Source organism: Myotis daubentonii, chromosome 2, assembly GCF_963259705.1.
Source record: "Myotis daubentonii chromosome 2, mMyoDau2.1, whole genome shotgun sequence".
NCBI lineage: Eukaryota > Metazoa > Chordata > Mammalia > Chiroptera > Vespertilionidae > Myotis > Myotis daubentonii.
This window is the reverse complement of record NC_081841.1, coordinates 214237044-214256590: the sequence shown is the minus strand read 5'-3', so window position 1 is coordinate 214256590 and position 19547 is coordinate 214237044. Positions and strand designations below refer to the sequence as shown.

General features: G+C 49.3%; 1 protein-coding gene across 4 annotated transcripts in view; it reads right to left on the bottom strand.

Annotated features, from left to right (window-relative positions):
* Positions 1 to 19547, bottom strand: part of ACSL1 (acyl-CoA synthetase long chain family member 1) — a 61293-nt gene that overhangs the window by 9705 nt on the left and 32041 nt on the right. Inside the window, exons 4-13 of one of the 4 annotated variants that reach the window (XM_059685687.1) lie at positions 16482 to 16546; positions 13364 to 13465; positions 12844 to 12943; positions 12491 to 12669; positions 7224 to 7256; positions 7030 to 7081; positions 6447 to 6520; positions 4391 to 4468; positions 4245 to 4322; positions 277 to 411 (exon numbers count right to left, since the gene is read on the bottom strand). In XM_059685687.1, coding sequence (XP_059541670.1) covers positions 277 to 411; positions 4245 to 4322; positions 4391 to 4468; positions 6447 to 6520; positions 7030 to 7081; positions 7224 to 7256; positions 12491 to 12669; positions 12844 to 12943; positions 13364 to 13465; positions 16482 to 16546 — 896 coding nt within the window. The remainder of the gene's footprint in view (positions 1 to 276; positions 412 to 4244; positions 4323 to 4390; positions 4469 to 6446; positions 6521 to 7029; positions 7082 to 7223; positions 7257 to 12490; positions 12670 to 12843; positions 12944 to 13363; positions 13466 to 16481; positions 16547 to 19547) is intronic. The other 3 variants (XM_059685688.1, XM_059685689.1, XM_059685690.1) reach the window with 3 other exon arrangements.

The following is a 19547-nucleotide window of genomic DNA, read 5'->3' as shown; positions in this document are numbered from 1 at the left end:
GGCAGAGGAGGCAACAGTCCATTGTACAGATGAGAAAACAGAGGCTCAGAGTTAATTATAGAAATAAAATGACCTCCACCCATACCTCATTGTGCCTTCATGTTTATGAGTGTGTCTTCTCCTTAAAAACAACTGTGAGCTAATGAACAGATGAGTCAACTCTAGTTCTGTGAGACTAACCGGACTGTCCAAGGCCACACAGAGGGGCCTGGCCAGGCCTGACTCCAGCCGAGACTCGGGGTCGGCGCTCGGCCTGTGCTCTGTGCGTGAACTTACTCGGTCGAACATCCGGTTCAGCAGCCTCGGGACCACGGGGAAGATGGTGGGTTGAAGCACTTTGAGGTCATCCATGAGCAGCCTGATATCTCCCTGGAAAAATCCTATTTTCGCCCCGTGGCACAGCATCACACACTGGAGGGGGGGAAGCACACGTGACCAACACTGCAGCACTCCAGTGGGGGGGGGGGGTTGTGCGTACACCCACACACATGGTTGTAGCATTTCAGGGCAGTTTCCAGAAATCTACACTTAAGGCAGCTTTTTAAAATCAGTTCTTGCAGCCTTAGGTGACTGTACAACCTGGAAATGGGGCATTTCTCTGGATCATCCTGAAGATGGGGACCTAACAGAAACCAGGGTATGTTGGTTTGGTGAGGATCTCAGAGGTTCTGCTATGTTAACTGAATGACACGGCATTAAAGAATCAAGTGTTTTTAGTCTTCCAGGCACTTTAGGTCTAATTTATTCTCAAAACAAAAACTCAGCTGCTTACTAGTACCTACAGTCCAATCTTATCAGCGTTTCATTCTCTTTTTACTAGAGGCCTGGTGCATGACATTCGTGCATGGGGGAGGGGGGGGCGAGCGGGATGGGTCCCTCAGCTCGGCCTGTGCCCTCTTACAGTCCAGGACCCCTTGGGGGTTGTCCGACTGCCGGCTTAGGCCCACCACCCACCTCTGCTGCGCTCACCAGCCATGAGCCCAGCTTCTGGCTGAGCAGTGCTCCCCTTGTGGGAGCGCACTGACCACAGGGGGCAGCTCCTGCATTGAGTGTCTGCCCCCTGGTGGTCAGTGTGTGTCATAGCAACCAGTCATTCTGCCGTTCGATTTGCATATTAGCCTTTTATTATATAGGACTAGAGGCCCGGTGCACAAAAATTTGTGCACTCGGGGGGGAGGGGGGGCCCCTCAGCCCGGCCTGTGCCCTCTCGCAGTCTGGGACCCCTCGGGAGATAACGACCTGCTGGCTTAGGCCTGCTCCCGGGTAGCAGAGGGCAGGCCCAATCCCTAGGTGCAGCCCCTGGTCGGGCTCAGAGCAGGGCCGATTGGGGAGTTGGGGCGCCACCCCCTGTCATGCACAGAGCAGGGAGATTGGGAGGTTGTGATGCCACCCTCAGTCACGATCAGGGTAGGGCTGATTGGGGGTTGGGGCACCATCCCGTCACACTCAAGGCAGGGTCGATGGGGAGGTTGCGGCGCCACCCCGTCACGCACAGAGCAGGGCCGATCAGGGGGTTGGGGCACTGCACCCTGTCACTCACAGAGCAGGGTCCATCAGGGGGGTTGGGGCTCTGTACCCTGTCATGCACAGAGCAGGGCCAATCAGGGGGTTGGGGCGCTGCCCCCTGTCACTCACAGAGCAGGGCCCATCAGGGGGGTTGGGGCTCTGTACCCTGTCACGCACAGAGCAGGGTCGATCAGGGGGTTGGGGCGCTGCCCCCTGTCACTCACAAAGCAGGGCCCATCAGGGGGGTTGGGGCTCTGTACCCTGTCATGCACAGAGCAGGGCCAATCAGGGGGTGGGGCACCGCCCTCTATCACCCACAGAGCAGGGCCGATCAGGGGGTTGGGGCACCGCCACTCTCACACTCAGGGCAGGGCCGATGGGGAGGTTATGGCTCTACCCCGTCACACACAGAGCAGGGCCCGTTGGGGGGGGGGGTTGGGGAGCTCTCCCCTATCAGGCACAGAGCATGGCTGATCAGGGGGTTGGCGCGCCTTCCCCTGTCACGAACAGAGCAGGGTGGATAGGGAGGTTGTGGCCCCGCCCCCTGTCACACACAGAGCCGCAGGGCGATCAGGGGGTTTGGGCGCTGCCCCCTGTCACGCTGATCCCGGTGCCGGGAGGCATATTACCCTTTTACTATATAGGTTAGAGGCCTGGTGCAAGGGTGGGGCCGGCTGGTTTGCCCTGAAGGGTGTCCTGGTTCAGGGTGGGGGGTCCCCACTGGGGCACCTGGCCAGTCTGGGTGAGGGGCTGAGGGCTGTTTTCAGGCTGGGGGTGACTGAAGCTCCCAACTGCTCCTTTTTCTTCTTTTTTTCTTTTTTATTCTGGGCCAGCTTTACCTTGAGGCTTGGCTCCAGCTCTTAGGCCTCCGGCTGAAAGTAGGTTTCTGGCCTTTGCTTACAATGTTGCCAATCTGCTGGCTGAAGTCCGGTGATATTTGTTACAGAGTTTCTTAAACTGCCCGCTCAGAGGCCTGCAGCCGCAGGCGGGGAACGTTGGTTTCCTCCGTCACTGAGGCAAGCAAGCCTCATGTTAGTTTCAAGCTGCCTGGCTGCCGGCCGCCATCTTGGCTGGCAGTTAATTTGCATATCTCCCTGATTAGCCAATGAAAAGGGTAGCGGTCGTACGCCAATTACCATGTTTCTCTTTTATTAGTGCAGATAACTAAAAATCTCTAAAAAGCCACTGAATATGTTGCAGTTGAGACACGAGGACAACTCACACCAGTGTGGCTTCTCATTCAGCTGCAACCTATTGCATGAATACTTTCCTATTGGATGCAAACTGTACTGGGAGCCATGTGCACTTGGCAAGTAGTCTGCCTCTTTCAAAAATTTTTTTTTAAAATATATTTTATTGATTTTTTCACAGAGAGGAAGGGAGAGAGATAGAGAGAGTTAGAAACATCGATGAGAGAGAACCATCGATCAGCTGCCTCCTGCACATCTCCTATTGGGGATGTGCCCGCAACCCAGGTACATGCCCTTGACCGGAATCGAACCCGGGACCTCTCAGTCCGCAGGCTGACGCTCTAGCCACTGAGCCAAACCGGTTTTGGCATGCCTCTTTCAAATTTTAACAAGAAGAAGATGATGCAACAGCCCAGGCCAGGTGGCCCAGTTGGTTAGAGCTTTATCCCGTTGTCAGGGCATGTACAGGAGGCAACCAATTGATGTTTCTCTCTCCCCCCCCCCCCCCCCACTTCCTATCTCTTAAAAAAAAATCAATAAACATATTCTCATGTGAAGATTAATAAAAAAATAAATAAAATTTTAAAAATGATGATGCAATGGAAGGTCAAATGGAAGGTTCAAGCCTGAAAGCAGAAACCACTAGAAAGGCACCAGGGTTCACTGCTTAAAAATGAAAGCTCAGAGGCTGTATCCGTGTGTCCCGCCTCCCAGGCACATGTCTAACACTACCTCCAGCTACACATGGTCCATTATCAACTCATTTGCCCTCTCGTGCTAAGCTTGCAAGCTCTCCTGAGGTGTGTAGGAGGCAGAAGGAAGACTGGAAGATGGGAGCTAAGATCCCTGGTCCTCAGGGGTGAGGAAATCCCACCAGGCGCAGGCAATCCAAGGGCGGAGCCATTGGTAAGCAGCTCTGGGTGAGGCGCACGGGTGCTGCTCAATAAATACTTGCTAAATAAAGGAATGCTGCTCATTTCTCCTATCATACAACCCAGAGGGGCAGGCGGGGAGAGGTCAATGGGGGGAAAAGGGGACACATGTAATACTTTCAACAATTGGGATTTAAAAAAAAGAAAAACAACCATTAAAAAAAAGAAGAATACAATCCAGAACTATCCAAGAAGGAAAAAAGGTGGCTCTTGGCCAGTTTTTAAACTAGTCACACAGTTGTGTCCTGGGAGCCCAGGCAAAGGTCAAGACCATCCTGCTTTTTCAAGGTCACTTAGAATTTTGGTGACAAAAAATTAGTCTTAAGCAACTTGTGCATTTAAGAACAAGCACAATAAAAAACCGAGACTTCTCACAGAGCAGAAGCCTTTACAGAATGGTATTCACAAAAATTCAACTTTTATAGTCAATCTTTCTGGAATCATGTCCACATTCATATCCTTCAAAAGTCTGAGCTTCTAATTTTAAAATGAATGATTCAAGTTCAAGTATTCAGACTCAGAAAAAAAAATTGTACTCCTTTAAATAATTAGCACCATTTCTAAAACGGGGCTCGGCAAGAACTAAGTACAGATGGCGGTGTGAGGTCAGACTTACCTGCATGAGCTGCTCATACATGTGTGCAAGTGGTAAAAACGAAATGTGTGTGTCACTGGCATTCAGGCCAAGTACCTTCTGTAAAACACAACAACTTAGAACACAAACAAACAAGCAAGCAAGGAAAACAAAACTCAGTGCCTTACCTCGACAACTCTTTCAAACATATGGGCAAGAGGCAAGAAAGAGATGAGAGTATCATCTGGGGTGGGATTGACAATGTTCTGTAAGCAAAGACACCAGCAGGCAGAGAGGCATTAAGATTCCAGCAATTTCCCACGTCTCTTAGAGCACATGATCCCTCAACACTCGGGAGAAAGGCTTTTGCTTACGCTCGGCACGTATTTCTCACTCAGGAGTGAAGTGAGAAGCAATACTTCAGTTACTCAGATAGGGTGGGGGTCATTTCTAATGACAAAGTGAACGCACTCAGGACTTTAGCCAAAATAAGAAATGTTTTGCCCAAATTGGGATGCAAGGGGATCGTGTGCTCTAATCATTAATTATTTCAAAATTACAGTACCCTAGTGCCCAGCAAGCTCGATTCCCGCTCGGGGTAGGATCCAGCACAACACAGACAGCACGTTATGTTGTGGAGATACGAGATCCAGTCCCACGTAAGACAGCATGTTATGCTGTACAGGGGAAGCGGGAGGGAAGGTAGGAGAAACTGGATTTCCAAGCTCCTTTTACCTACAGCGCAAGTGCATCTGGAGTATTTCAGTTTGATCAACAGCTTTACCATAAAGCCCCCCTCACCCGTGAAACACAGCCCGGTTTGTTTCATGCAAGCTCTGGGCTGGCGCCAGGGACTTGCTTTCCCCTGACGCGCGGGTGGCGATAGGTTTGTATCTGGACTGAGTCCGGACATCTGGCTTCCAGGCCCGCTCCACGTGGCCGGCACAGCGAGCGTTTGCATGGAGTCTCGCGTCGTTAGCCAGTCCTGAGCGAGCACAGGAGTCCCAGAGCACGTGACATAGCCTGGACATGCCCAACCTGAGAGTAATTTCATGCCAGGATGACCTGCATCCAAACTAGTACTTCTCTGTGGGCAAGTGCTAGACGATCAGAAATCAGACTCAATGGTATTTACAGTTTTCAATTTTCCGATTTAGTGCAACAACATCGTCTGCATTAGTATGATCAGAAGTTTTTACGACATTGCGAATGCCCCAATAATATAGTACTTTAAACAAAAGTTCTATAACCATTTGTCTCATGAGCCACTGATGCACTTGAAGCTTTCTTTGAAGGCCCATTAGAAAGTGAGAAGCGAGCTTTGGTAAGGTAGTGAGGGTTGGCTCCTGTTTAGAAAGTATATACCAAGAGAGGGGTTTCGGACTAAGAGGGTGTGAGTGTAAGTGGCAGTGAGATCGACCTTCTGCACCAGCAGAGATGCCCATTCTCCCAACCCGAGAGGTGCAGGCCCCTGCCACAGACAGAACCCACAGAGACCGAGCGCGCACATTGCGCAAACCGTGCCAAGGGTCTGAGACAGAGGGCGTCACGCTGTTCAATAGCAACTTTCTAAAGGGCACGTTGAAATATACCGTTGGTGTTATGGACTGCATGGTGGCTTCTCCCCCCAGTTCCCTCCAAACTCATGCCGAAGGCCTAACCCAATGTGGCCATATGTGGAGATAGGGCCATTGGGAGGTAATTGAGGCTGAATGAGGTCATGAGAACGGGGCCCTGATCCAAAAGGAACCATGTCCTTGTAAGAAGAGGAGACACCAGAGAACTCTCTCATCCTCCTCGTGCACAAGAGGAAAGGCCATGCGAGGCAGAGAGAGAAGGCGGCTGTCTACAAGCCAGGAAGAGAGCCCTCACCAGAACCCGAATTCACTGCACCTTGATCATGGACTGCTAGCGTCCAGCATGCTGCTGTTTCAGCTGCTGGGTCTGGGCTATTTTGTTACGGCAGCCCACGCAGACTAAGACACTTGGATAGCAACTGAAGTTGGAGGCTTTAGTCCTTCTGATAAAATGGAAGTCAAACCGACCATAAAAGTAATAATAACTCAAAACCTTCAGCAGCATCTAATGTTTCATTGCCAACTTAAGGAAGTTATTTTCCCCCACTGGGCTAGGAGATAAAAGCACAAGAGAGTCATTTCTCCCCTGCCTTTAACCGCTTTCATTCTCGAGGCCTAATGCAAACCAATGAACATGAAGAAAGATGGCAACATCCCCAAAGTTTACCTCTGTCACTTTCACAAACCCCGAGGCGTCGCTCACTATGTTCCGATGAGTGATCATTGCTCCTTTGGGGTTGCCTGAGGAACACACGTGAGCAAACAAAGTCAGAGGACAGAAACTCCATCCAGAAACGAACAACAGACACAGAGAACACTCCATAGCTAGGGCCTCAGGGGCCTCAGAGTCAGGTACATCCAGGAAAGCCAAATGCTGAGTCACATCAATTCCTGAGCGATCTGCAATCCTTTCAATGAAACTTAGTATCGTAAACAACCTTTACTGCTATGGGCAAATTTTGGAGGGTGTGTGGCAATAAGAGAAGAAAAACCAGGAGTTTGTTTGTATTTCTGTAAATCACCGATACAGTTTGTCTCAGGACGATGGATGAAGTGTCACCTTCAATAAACGGCTGAGGAAATATATGACACTCAGATTCTGAGAATGCCTCACGGAGGGACAAGAAGACAGTGTCTGAACCACTTCTGTCTCTTCTGCCTTCGGCCCACCGAAGTAACTCGTCCTCAGAAGGGGGCAGGAGTACACACTGGCAGGTACCGCTCAGAGGCAAGGCCACTGCGAAGCTTACCAGTGGTTCCGCTTGTGAAACAAATGACTGCAAGGTCTTCCGGTGCCGGAGGCTGCAGCACAGTAAAGGAGAGAGCGCGCAGGAGTCAGAACAGACAGCTGTGAGCCATGACCCGTCACCGACCACTCCTGCTCGTCGCCGAGGAGACCAGATAGTGGGAATGCCAGGGGACTGGGCAGGCCTGACCGTCTTACCTTGGGCTTCTTCCTGTTGGCTCTTCCCAGGTCCTAGAGAGAAGAGAAAAGCGTCTTAAACGGACACTCTTGTCCATGTAAAGAAGAGGGTCGCGTCAAGTCCCTCCACCTGACTTCGCTGTGGGACTCACTGGCGGCTGCCCGGAGACAGCATACACTTCCTATCACGGCAACCACGGCAACTTAAGTCAACCTGAGCCAAAGACACACCCACGGCTCTGAGAAGCCACTGTCCAGACGTCTCTCTTACACGAGACTCTGTAAATGGTATTAGGATGGCCTCTGGGATAGGATTTACTCAAAAGACAGGAATCAGAGTGTTTTATGATAGATTTCCTGGCCCCGACTTCCTATTCTGACCTTCCACAAAACCCAGCTCCTGACCGTCACCAAAGAACTAGCTGTAGATGCTCATCCTGGTCCCCAAACCAGAGCACAGCCAGGTGCCTGCTCACCCACTCTGCGTAGCGAACACCTTCATCCAAAGAGAGTCCGTGCTCAGATTTCAATGCCAGCCATTTCAGAAGCCCAGTACCGTACTCCCCATGAGGAGTGGAGAAAAGACCTGGGAACTTCTGATTATCAAACAGGCCTGGACGGAAGATTTAAGGCCGCTCCAGAAAGGACGTGAAGGTTACAAAGGGCAGATTCGCCTGAGCCGGTTTGGCTCAGTAGTTAGAGTGTCGGCCCACAGACGAAGGGGCTTAGGTTCGATTCCAGTGAAGGGCATACACTTCGATCCGCAGCCTGGGTCAGGGTGCAGGCAGGGGGCAACCAATCGATGTGTCTCTCTCACATCGGTACTTCTCTCTCTCTGTCGCTCCCTCTGCCTTTCACTCTCTCTAAAAAATCAATGGAAAAATGTCCTCAGGTGAGGATTAACAACAAAGAGAAGGATGGGTTCATTTAGGAGGCGCTGCGCATCCCAGCGGCCACTCCCGCCACGGGTTCGCTGTGACATTGGTCGTTTACTGCATGAAGCAGTTTCTGTAACGACATTAATCTCTATTAATTTTTTATTTATTTTTAAAATATATTTTTATTGATTTCAGAGAGGAAGGGAGAGGGAGATAGAGATAGAAACATCATGATGAGAGAGAATCATCGATTGGCTGCCTCCTGCACGTACCCTACTGGGGATTGAGCCCGCAATCCGAGCATGTGCCCTTGACTGTAATCGAACCTGGGACTGTCCAGTCTGCAGGCCAATGCTCTACCCACTGAGCCAAACCAGCGAGGGCTAATCTCTATTAATTTTTAAAATAAACTCTGTATATTCTTTTCCTATGGAAATTGAACCACTTGAGTGAGCACACCTAGATTAATAAAAATCACATGGGTGTGCGCAGGCCTCAGTGAGTTTCTGTCCGGCACAGTTTTCAACAGTTTTTCATCTTCTTTTCATTTTAAGTTACATACATAGCAGATCGCTGATTAAGCACAGGAATACTAACATTCAAACTGAAGCCAACTAAGAACTAAATCAATGAGAATTCCCTCTTTTTCCAAAATAATCTTCATCAGATCTAAATTCTCACTCATCTACTCAAAATTCTTACACAACTTCTTGAGATCCCTAATTCTTCAAAAATTGATATTAAGTCAAATAAGCAGTAATGATATGCAATTTAGCTTTCAGTTTATTGGGAACTGTGGTAGGCGGTTAGACAGAGAAAGGTTGGTGAGCCAAGGACAGACACTCACTGGGGCAGAAAGCCCGGTGCCTAGCAACAGGCAAAACCAGAAAATCAAGGACCTCACCCCCAGGGTGACCTCTCCTCCCCCCGCAGATCCCGGTCCTGCGGTTTGGATCCCCTGGCCTTTCCTCCCTAGAGACATAACATCTAGGCCTCAGTTGTACTAGTACTTCAGCTCCAGGCCCAGAAAAGCGGCAAAACCCGCCCAGGACTGTGCTGACCCCGGGACCAGCGGCACTGGACTACGCCCCCTGCCTGGCCAGCAATCAGTAGAGACCCTGAAAGGACACACCTGAAAAGCTGATGAATATTCTATGAGACCTTCCCCTGGGACCGCCCCTGAAATCCCACCCTTAAAAGCTGTAGGAGGGAGTAAGTACATCCAACCTGCTCCTCCCCTCCTGTCTCCTCCCCACCCCTCAGGCCCTTTGCCCTCCCCTTCCTCTCTCCTAGCTCCAGGGCCCTCTCTTTTGCCTCTGTAACTTGTTTCCTGACTCATTTCTTCCTCCTCTGTGATTTTCTAAATAAATGTTCTCTTTGGTATTTAGTCTTGGCCCTGAAATTTTTCCTAGAACTCACGTACAAAGGTTGCTGAACCCAGGTCCAGTCTGACCCCACAGACCCAACACCTGGTGCCATTATGGCCACCAACAGAACTACGTTATCCAAACTGGTGCACTCTGCCAAGAAAGCTTCATTGCCTGAAGCCTGTCTTACGTGATCATTTAGAAGAAAGCACAGTCATCATAAAAGCAAACAAGCTGCCATCTTCAGGTTCCAAATGCCAAAAAAGAAGAGCCATAAGCAAAGGAAACACTGAATTCAGTTAATGGTTAGCACTCTGTAGTTCTAAGGGTGATGAAATCTGCAACCTACTGAAAATGTATTAAGTAAAAGACTGATGGATGAATAGAGGGACAGAGTGAGCGACAAACATGTGATTAAGCAAATACATCAAAATGTTAATTGTAGACTTTTGGTGGGTACATTGCCATCTACAGTACTATTCTTTCAACTTATTTTCATGTTTTAAAATCATATAATAAAATATTGGATAAAATGCAAACATTCCAAATACCAATATTTCTATCTTTGATCTCACATAAATGTATAGTAACATAAACATGATCACAAGGTCAGCCATAAACCTAATTTTAAATAAGTCTGTGTCGACAGGTGATTACTACAATTAGTGGGGGCCACATACTAAGGTCTAAAAATGCCAATCACTATTTTGTACACCTGAAACTAACATAATATTGTATACCAACTATACTTACATTTTAAAAGGTACGACAACAATGAAATCAACAGAGGTGTGAGGCATCAACTAGAGATACAAGTAACAACTTTTACAATAAACGTAAGCTTTCACAAGGCCAAGAAAAGTTCATTTCTTCAAACCTTAATCTTTTGCTCACAAAATTTTTAAAAACAAAATATGAATCATATTACACAGGTAAGTATAAAGCAATGTCTTTTACAAATAAGGACTTTAATATAAATTTTATATTATAATCTTCATTCACCCATCTACACTTTTAACCTTAAAATTACTTCTTTATCATATAGTAGTCAAAAAAGACAAAAAAAATAAAAAATTCCGGTGTGTGTGTGTGTGTGTGTGTGTTGGGGAGGTTAGGGAGAAGGGGGAGATGGGGAAAAAGAGATTATATTATTAAGACAGAGGATTACAAGTAAAACAACCAGTTTAACAATATATGTATTGTCTCCTATGGACTCAGGCTCCATACTGCTGTGTGTCTGTGTGTGAGAGTGAATGTGTGAGTACATGTGTGGCTATGACTGTATGAGTGTATGTGTGTGTGTGATGTGTGTGTCTGTATGTCTCCGAGTTGTGACGTGTGTGTGAATGTGAGTATGAGTACTGTGTAAGCATGTGATGTGTGTGTCTGTATGTCTCTGAGTTGTGACGTGTGTGTGAATGTATGAGTACTGTGTAAGCATGTGATGTGTGTGTCTGTATGTCTCCGAGTTGTGACGTGTGTGTGAATGTGAGTGTGAGCACTGTGTAAGCATGTGATATGTGTGTCTGTGAGTGTAAGTCTGTGAATATGTGAATGTGAGCACTGTGTAAGCATGTGATATGTATGTGGGTCTGTGTGTGATGTGTGTGCCTGTGAATGTGTGTGAGCACTGTGTAAGCATGTGATGTGTGTGTCTGTGAGTGTGAGTCTGTGAATATGTGAGTGTGAGCACTGTGTAAGTATGTGATGTGTGTGTGTCTGTGTGTGATGTGTGAGTGTGAATATGTGAGTGTGAGCACTGTGTATGTATGTAATATGTGTGTGCCTGATGTGTATGTCTGTGAATGTGTGTGAGCACTGTGTATGTGATGTGTGTGTGAGCGTATGTGTGCGAGTGTGTTATGTGTGTGATGTGTGAGTGTGTGATGTGTGTGTGATGTTTGAGTGTCTGTGTGTCTGCGAATGTGTGATGTATGATTGTGAGTGTGTCTGTGAGTGTAATGTGTGTGTCTGTGAATGTGTGGGTACCATGTATGTGATGTGTGTATGTGTGTCTGTATGTGATGTGTGTGTCTGTGAATGTGAGAGTACTGTGTAAGTATGTGGTGTGTGTGTATGTGTGTCTGTGAGTGTGATGTGTGAGTGTGTGTCTGTGAGTGTGTGATGTGCGAGTGTGTGATGTGTGTGTGTGTGATGTGAGTGTGTGATGTGTGAGTGTGAGTGTGTGTGTCTGTGAGTGAGGCAGGAGGCTCTGTTACAACAAATGACAGTTTCTCTCTGATGTTGAAGTTCCGCAGGAAAGGGTTGATAGATCCTATTTAATATAGCCTCGATGCTTTATAGAAAACCATACATAAATTTTAAACCCTATTTATAACAGATCCAGGAAAGCACATAGGTTTTCAGAAAGGGAACTGCTGACTCTACTCAGCCTATTACTTGCTATGATGTGCACACAAGGTCCTCCTCCTGCCTGCAACTTGGGATTGAACTCTAATTTCCGAGCCAAAAGGGAGAATCAGCTTCTCACGTGAGCTGATGCCAAATAGGCAATTTCAGTGTGAGCCGCACTCATTTTCCCAGAATGGTTACCTTTAACGTGATGAATGTGAATCTGAAGAAATTTAGTGTGAAAATAAACCAAACCCAACATCCCTGCTGGAAACTCACCAGGCCTCTACAAAAGCAATTCGGGAAAATATTCAGAATAAGGAGGCGCATGTCCATGCCTGGCTCCGTTTTAGACACAGATCAGAGAGTGAAAGGCACCAAAGCCTAAAGAGGCTCTAAGCTCAGTCCCCGCCTGCAAGTGAGCATCACGTTCCCGCCTTCACGGGCGAGGCATGCCGGGCTCTGGGACGAACGGGTGAGCCCTGCCACTCGCGGGAGGAGAGGAAGCTGTAGATGGGACAGTGGCTCCGGGTGCGCCCGTGGAATTCTCTTTCACTCGGGACAGGAGTTTCTGCTCCGTATCGCTCATGGCTGAGGCCGCCAGCCAGCGCTGAGCCGGTGCGGTCCACTGGATGCCACACCTGCGCCCCGATGACCCTGGGACCCTTGCAGACCTGCAGGCAGGACTCACCTCCATGGCCTTCATGCTGGTGATCTCCACCCCGCACTTCTTGCCGCGTTCCACCAGATCGCTGCCATAGGAGTCCATGAGGACTACGACTTTAAGGCCTGGGGTCAGCTTATTTTCTACGCCTTCCAACAACAGGTTGGCCTTCTCCGGCTTGTCCACAAAAACCAGGGAGAGTTCAGCTGGAGAACAAGAGGTACAATGGGCAAGATACTCTGGAAAATGAGCTTGACTGTATAATTTTTAAAAGGTAGATGGACATTTAAATATAAAACCCCTTTCAAATCAAAGACAGGCCAATGTAAATCACTGACTCTAACAACGAGGCCAGCGTCCGCCCAAAGGCCGCAACGTACCTTTGTTGACGATGTAAGTGATCGCTTCGGTTCCCAGGGTGTCGTAGAGGGGAACGACCACCATGGAGAAAGCAAAGCATCCCTGCTCAATGATCACCCACTAAACAAACGGCAGGGCGGGGAGAGAACACGACACGTCATCATGGAACCCTCCACGAGACCACACTGCCTCTAAAGTGCATCTACTACTCCACGCCAGGCCCCGAGGGATTCATAGTGAGGACCCTGCTTAAAAGGAGGTGCAATGTGCTGGGAGAGCTGAGGCAAGTGCGAAAGATAATTAACAAGACAAGCCAGTGACTCAGAGCCCTGAGGGCCACCTTTCCGGGGAGGTAACTGAGCTGCCCCTTGCAAGAGCAGCACAATTTGGACAGATGGACAGAAAGGCAAGGAGATCCCAAGGGCGGGGACTGCAGGATTAAAAGCAGGAAGGAGGTCAGTGAGCCACGGGCTGGCCTGGAGGTCCCCGAGGGAGTGGGCACCGGAAGGCTGGCTGTGGGCGAGGCAAGCCGGGCATTACCTCCGGTCTGTTCTGGGCAAAGATGCCGATGTACTGGTCGGGGGCAGCCTTGAAGCCCTTCTGGATCAGCGCCGAGCCCACGCACTCTGACATCTCCTCCACCTGGAGCGGGAGGAGAACCAGCGACAGCTCAGGCCCGACCCCAGGAACGGAGCTCGGGACAGCGGAGCAGCACCGCACAGAGAAGGTCCGAGCAGACGGCACCGTCGGGGACACATTCTGAACAACACGGGCCTCCTCACCAGGACTCACTGAGAGCTCTGACCTCACGGGCCCTCCTGCAGAGCGACGGCTGCAGCTGTGGGCAGGGCTTCTCACCCAGGCCCGTTCAGACTCCAGTTTTACAAACTCCCATCAAATTATAAAAGACATACAGGGACGCAGAATTTTTTTTTTTTTTTTTGTATTTATAAAGAGCAGCAAAGCAGCCAAAACCTGTCATCTGGTATCAAGACAGAAACAGCAAGTTTGGGGAAGATCTTTTTAAAAAATAAGGAAGTTATCCTCATTGGGCTCTCCAATTCCATTCTTGAGACTTTATTCTTAGGAAATAATTCAATCGTAAAAGAAGGCTTATAAATGTTTATGTACAAAGACATATATTTCAAAATTACTGCAGGGGTGGCAAACCCTTTTTCTGCCAACAGCCATTTGGATATTTATAACATAATTTGTGAGCCATACAAAATTATCAACTTAAAAATTAGCCTGCTGTATTTGGTCAAACATTTAATTTACTAATCCTCCGGTCTTGGCAGGGCCAGACCAAATGGTTCCGCGGGCCTGTACAGCCTGCGGGCTGGACGTTCCCCATCCCTGAAAAGTCACCAAACTGCAGGGGCCGAAAGCCACGGCTGGGTTAAGTACCGATGCACATCTCTGGGAAATGCCATACGGCGCATACATATTACAATTACGGAAACCACACCAAACATAGAATATGTGCAACAATCCTAAGTAAAAATACACAAAAATGCATCCTATTATTACAACCAAGTAAAAATAGGTAGATTTATAAAAATGAGGCAGGACTATATACTTGCCCCATCCTCTCCCCATTCCTGCCCAAATTAACTAAAAAAAGCTTTTAAAATCTTTAAAATTGGAATTCTTTACTTTCTTCTCAGGAGTGCCCTGAGCTCATGCCCACACCTGTCGGAGGTCAAGCTCACCTATTGTGCCCAGAACCTGATTGGCTCTGCCCATAGGGCCATCGTGGCTCTGCCGTGGGATGAGAGCGACACTGGTGAGTGGCAGAGGGTGACACTAGGATGCTCATCACCAGCACACGCCGTGGCTGTTTCACAACCATGGCTGGCACTGAGGGACGGGAGCCTGGACGTGCCTGCAGTGTTTACAGAGCTCCCTGGGATAACATGCGTGACTTTCTGTCTCTAGAAAGAGGGTCCGTACTTTTCTTCAAAAGGGGTTGCTGCCCCCGAAGGTCAGAGCCCCCAGGTAGTGGGAAAAAAAACAAATGGGAATGTACAAACCCAAACTTGGTGTCAGGTGAGTCCAGTGTCAGAAAAACCCAGCCTGCAATGGGAAGTTCTCGCTTCCCGCCGACACACGAGAGAAGTCATGTGGGAAAATACCGCTGTGGGTAACGCGGCACAGGTACTCCAGAAAGCACCTGAGGATGCTGTGAGGCCTGAGACCATCATGCAATGATGCATGTGCAACACACAGACACTGTCTGTGAACCACGTGCAAAAAGGAGGGATCTGAAAACTACTATTTGAACACTATTATTTGGCTTTGGGAAGGCAAACAAAACAGCAAAATCCACCCAGTCACGCCTACAACCCAGGCGTGCCACCGTTCTCGCCTCTTTGCCCTCTCGCTCCAGATACCCAGGCAAAGCCTCGGAAGCCGCTGACGCTCAGGCGAGGGAAGGGAGGACGCTGTGCGCTGGTGTTGGGAGACCTGACGCTTGGCTCCTGAGCTGGCTCGTGGCTCCTAATGACAACCCCTCCACATACACACCCCGGACGACAGCAACTGCGAACCACACGTCCACACAAAGCCTGGAAGGAGGAAGCCTGCGTGTGCTCACGGAGGCCCGGAGGCCCCGCCCCTGGAGCAGGGAGCACTTCCTGGCAGCTGCGCTGGGACAAAGGCAGCCAGGCCACCCCTGCCAGCTGCTCCTGTGGGTCCGCAGGCTCCCCTGGGACCACGGAGAAGCACGGGCGTGTGGACTCACCGGAATCATAAAACTACAGCTACAGTCAGTGTCCTCCTGCTCTGCTACCTGCCACTCACAGACGACTACTGACCCAGCCGCACGTGGGGAGGGACAAGAGTGAGAATTGCCAGACCCCAGCGTCCTTGGTTTTCATGAAGAACACAGGCGTGTCTCTGTGTGGCTGTTGACGGTGGCCCTGGGGTTACATGTCGCAGGGGTCCCACGCTGCCAGGACGCACTGCTGAGCCCCACACTAGATGGCACGGACCCCACTTCTGGCCCTGCTTCTGCTGCTAACCAGCTGGGACCAGGGGTGAGCCTATCCCTTTCTGGGACCCGTCTTCCTCATCTACAAATTGAGGGCTACTCTATATTGGGGCTTCTCAACTCTTGTAGAACCTCTCACGGCAGAGAGGAGCAGTCCTACCCCACCACGGGTCTGGGGGGAGTCACCTGCTTCAACACATTTCTAGAATTTTATCTTCAAAATTATACTCTACTCCACAATGCACCCACATTGGTTCCAAAATAAAGAGCTTAAGGTCTGGCCGGATAGCTCAGTTGGTTGGAGCGTCATCCTGATACACCAAGGTTGCGGGTACCATCTCCGGTCAGGGCACATAGAGGAATCAACCAATGAATGCATCAATAAGGGGAACAACAAATTGATGTCTCTCTCTCCCTCCCTCTCTCTATCAATAAATAAAAAAGATAAAGTACTTTGAACCCGGAGCTAAATCACTTCACTAGTTTTCCCCAAATCTTTGTGTCAGACTTCCCCATCCGGATGCTGCATGTTTATCCTAAAGCTCTGAGCTGGTCAGGCACATACGTGCTGCAGGGACCTTCCTGCCCGAACATTCGATGGCTCCCAGAACCCACAAACTGAACCACTACAGCTGGGCAAGGCGCCCACAGAGCCAGAAAACTCACCTGCTTGTAGGAAAGCCATTCATAGGGCTGGTCTGGCTTCCGAGAGCCCAAGCAAGGGCCATTATCTGCAAAAGGAGAAAGCAATGGGTGTCACACGCACCAACATCTCAAGTTGTATTCCAGCTCATTCTACACGGTCTCCGGCAGACTCTAGTGGTCCTCAGATTAGAAACAATGAGTTCAGATGGGAAACAACTCTCCCTGGGTGTTGGTTTGATTTCTTTGCGTGTTTACTTATTTCTATTTTGTTTCTTAAATGGGGCAGGAGGGGAGGAAATGAGAGGAGAGAAGGAATATGCAAAAGTTAGGAAATATCAGGATGTGTCCCGATTCCCACTTAGGTACCTGATAAGCAGAAAGAAAGACCCATATTAATTATGTTAATTATTCACGCTAAAGGCTAGCTCACTAATATAATCCAAGTCACTAACATCTGGAATTACACACGTTCCTTTCTACAGGTGGATCCAAGCGAACTTTAAGCTCAGCTGTAGCTGTTGAAGGAAAGGCTAATCCACCCGGAAACAAGCTGCCATTCGGACGGTCAGAGCGGACCGCACACAGGAACGTGCCCTGAGGAAACCAGGCTCTGCCACCAGCGGTGTGAGCTGGGCCTGCACAGCCCCTTCCCCGGGGCATGGAATGAAGTCGGAAGCTCTGTCATCTCCCCTCTGACCGCGGCATCTTACACTTCCGCTTTGAGACCTAAGACATCTGGCTTCACCATTCTCTGTTTGAGCCAGCTGAGGGGTTCATGTTTGGGGTGGGGACCGGGAGGAAGGGGGAGGAAAAGCAGAGCACGGTCCCCTCTGGGGCCCTGAGAAGTGGGGTGCACGTGTGGGTTCCAGAATCCCGTCGTGAGGACTCAGGCCGTCCTGACCAACACAGGAGAGAGCGCCAAGGGGCCTTGTTCTCAGAGCCTCTTCCATCCTCGGGGGCTGCAATAAAGGCCCGGCTGCCAGGGGTCAATAAGCGAGTCCCGGGGGTAATGCACAGAGCCTGGTTAACCAAGCTGCACTGTGTGTTAGAGAACTGCTAAGAGAGCAGATCTTAAAAGTCGCCATCACAAGCAAACAAAGTCTGTAACTATGTGAGGTGATGGGTGGCAACTAGACTCACTGTGGGAATCCCTGTGTTGTATACCTGAAACTAATATAACGTGTATGTCGTCATCTCCAAGAATAAAAAAGACCGGCTAAGTCCACCAGATGATGTTTTCAGATGGAAAATGCATTGGCCATAAGAAATCATATATCTCTATTCCTCAAGAAAAGGGGTGGGCCATCTACAGCCCGGGCCAATCAGGCCTGCCACCTGCTCTTGTAAACACTTTTTGGAACGCAGCCTCACTCATTCCCTTACGTATTATCTAAAGCTGCAGCTGAATCGTTGAAAAGAGACCAGATGGCCCCAAACCCGAAAACATTTACTATCTGGCCCCTCACAGGAAAAGTTGGGGACTCTAGCTCTAGAACAGAGTAGTTAGCCCCAGGCTCAGCTGGGGAACTTAAAATCCATACTATACCCAGGCCCTGCTAGCAACATTCCTGACATAATCGGACAGGGATGGGGCCTGGGCCTTAGTATTTTTCAAAAGCCTCCCCCTCCCCTCATTGACCCTGAAGTGCAGCTGGGGATGCGAAGCACTGACACAGGGAACGCAATCTTTGCAAACCGTGCCCCAGCACAGCTCTGAAACACCAGGTCTAAAAGCTCCCGGCTGGCTCTGCCGTCATTCAGCAAACTCCAACTATCTAGCTCTGGTCACGCTCTCCTACGGAAGGGCAATCTTAGGGTAGCCTCGGGAAATCAAAGCTGGAATAAAAAGCTCCTCTGGGGAAAGAAGTAAGAGTAAAATAACCTGTAAAGCCACGCCTTCAGTCAGTATAGGCTAAAAACACTGAGCTTACTTTTTTCAACTTCTCCGAAACATTCATGTCAGTCCTTCATTTTCCCAGTAGAGAAAGTGAGCCCCAAAAGTTACGTGACTTGTCTTAACATCAGGGCACACTCAGAAGTATGACATAAGTCCCCATCCTCCTAGACCAGGGGTGGGCAAACTTTTTGACTCGAGGGCCACAATGGGTTCTTAAACTGGACCGGAGGGCCGGAACAAAAGCATGGATGGAGTGTTTGTGTGAACTAATATAAATTCAAAGTAAACATCATTACATAAAAGGGTACGGTCTTTTTTTTCAATAGTTTTATTCATTTCAAGCGGGCCGTAGTTTGCCCACGGCTGCCCTAGATGAATCCCATCCTTTGCTAACAGCGGAAACAATGTATGTATATTTACACACATATGTGCTTTGTGATAGTGGTAAATAACACACACACACACACACACACACACACACACACAGGCATACATATTTTTTTTTCATGTGCCCTTATGCTAGGCTGATCTACCTTCTATTTATTCTCATAGACAAACCCTTACCCTGATACTAACTCTGAAGAAATTTGTAAATTCAATATCTAGGAGTATGTTTGCTTTCCCTTTATAGTGGGGCTTAATGAATGTGCTGCAGGAACACTGGGGCGACACAGTGAACCCAGAGTCCCACTTGCCAGGGTCAAGTAAAAGCCAACGGCCCCGCTTGCGCACAGGCCACAGGCAGCATGTGGGGGATGGAGGGCAACAGCACCACAGTCCGTGACCGTAAGGAGATCACAGTCTAACCGCCAAGAGATTTCAATAAAGCGTGGACCCCAAGGACCATTTCTAGAGCGGAACCTGGATCAAGCAAAAGTGAAGAGACTAAAGCAAAAGAGGGGTATGTGTGCCAGGCTGTGTCGGTGCCGAGAGAAGAGGCGGCTGCCCTGGTCAAGGAGCAGCGCTGACGAGACAGGAGGTGGGTAACACAGGTGCGGATGCTGGGAGGAGGAGGGTGACACCGCCCTTGAAGGAAGGGGATGGAAGATGATAGCCCAGGAAGGTGTTAGAGAAAAGGAGAAGTGCAACCTGAATTTAGAGGATTAGTAAGAATATGTCAAGTGCCCTGGGCTGGGGTAGGAAGAACAGGCTGTGTGGGTGGGGAGGGGACGTGCCCCGTGAGGAGCCGG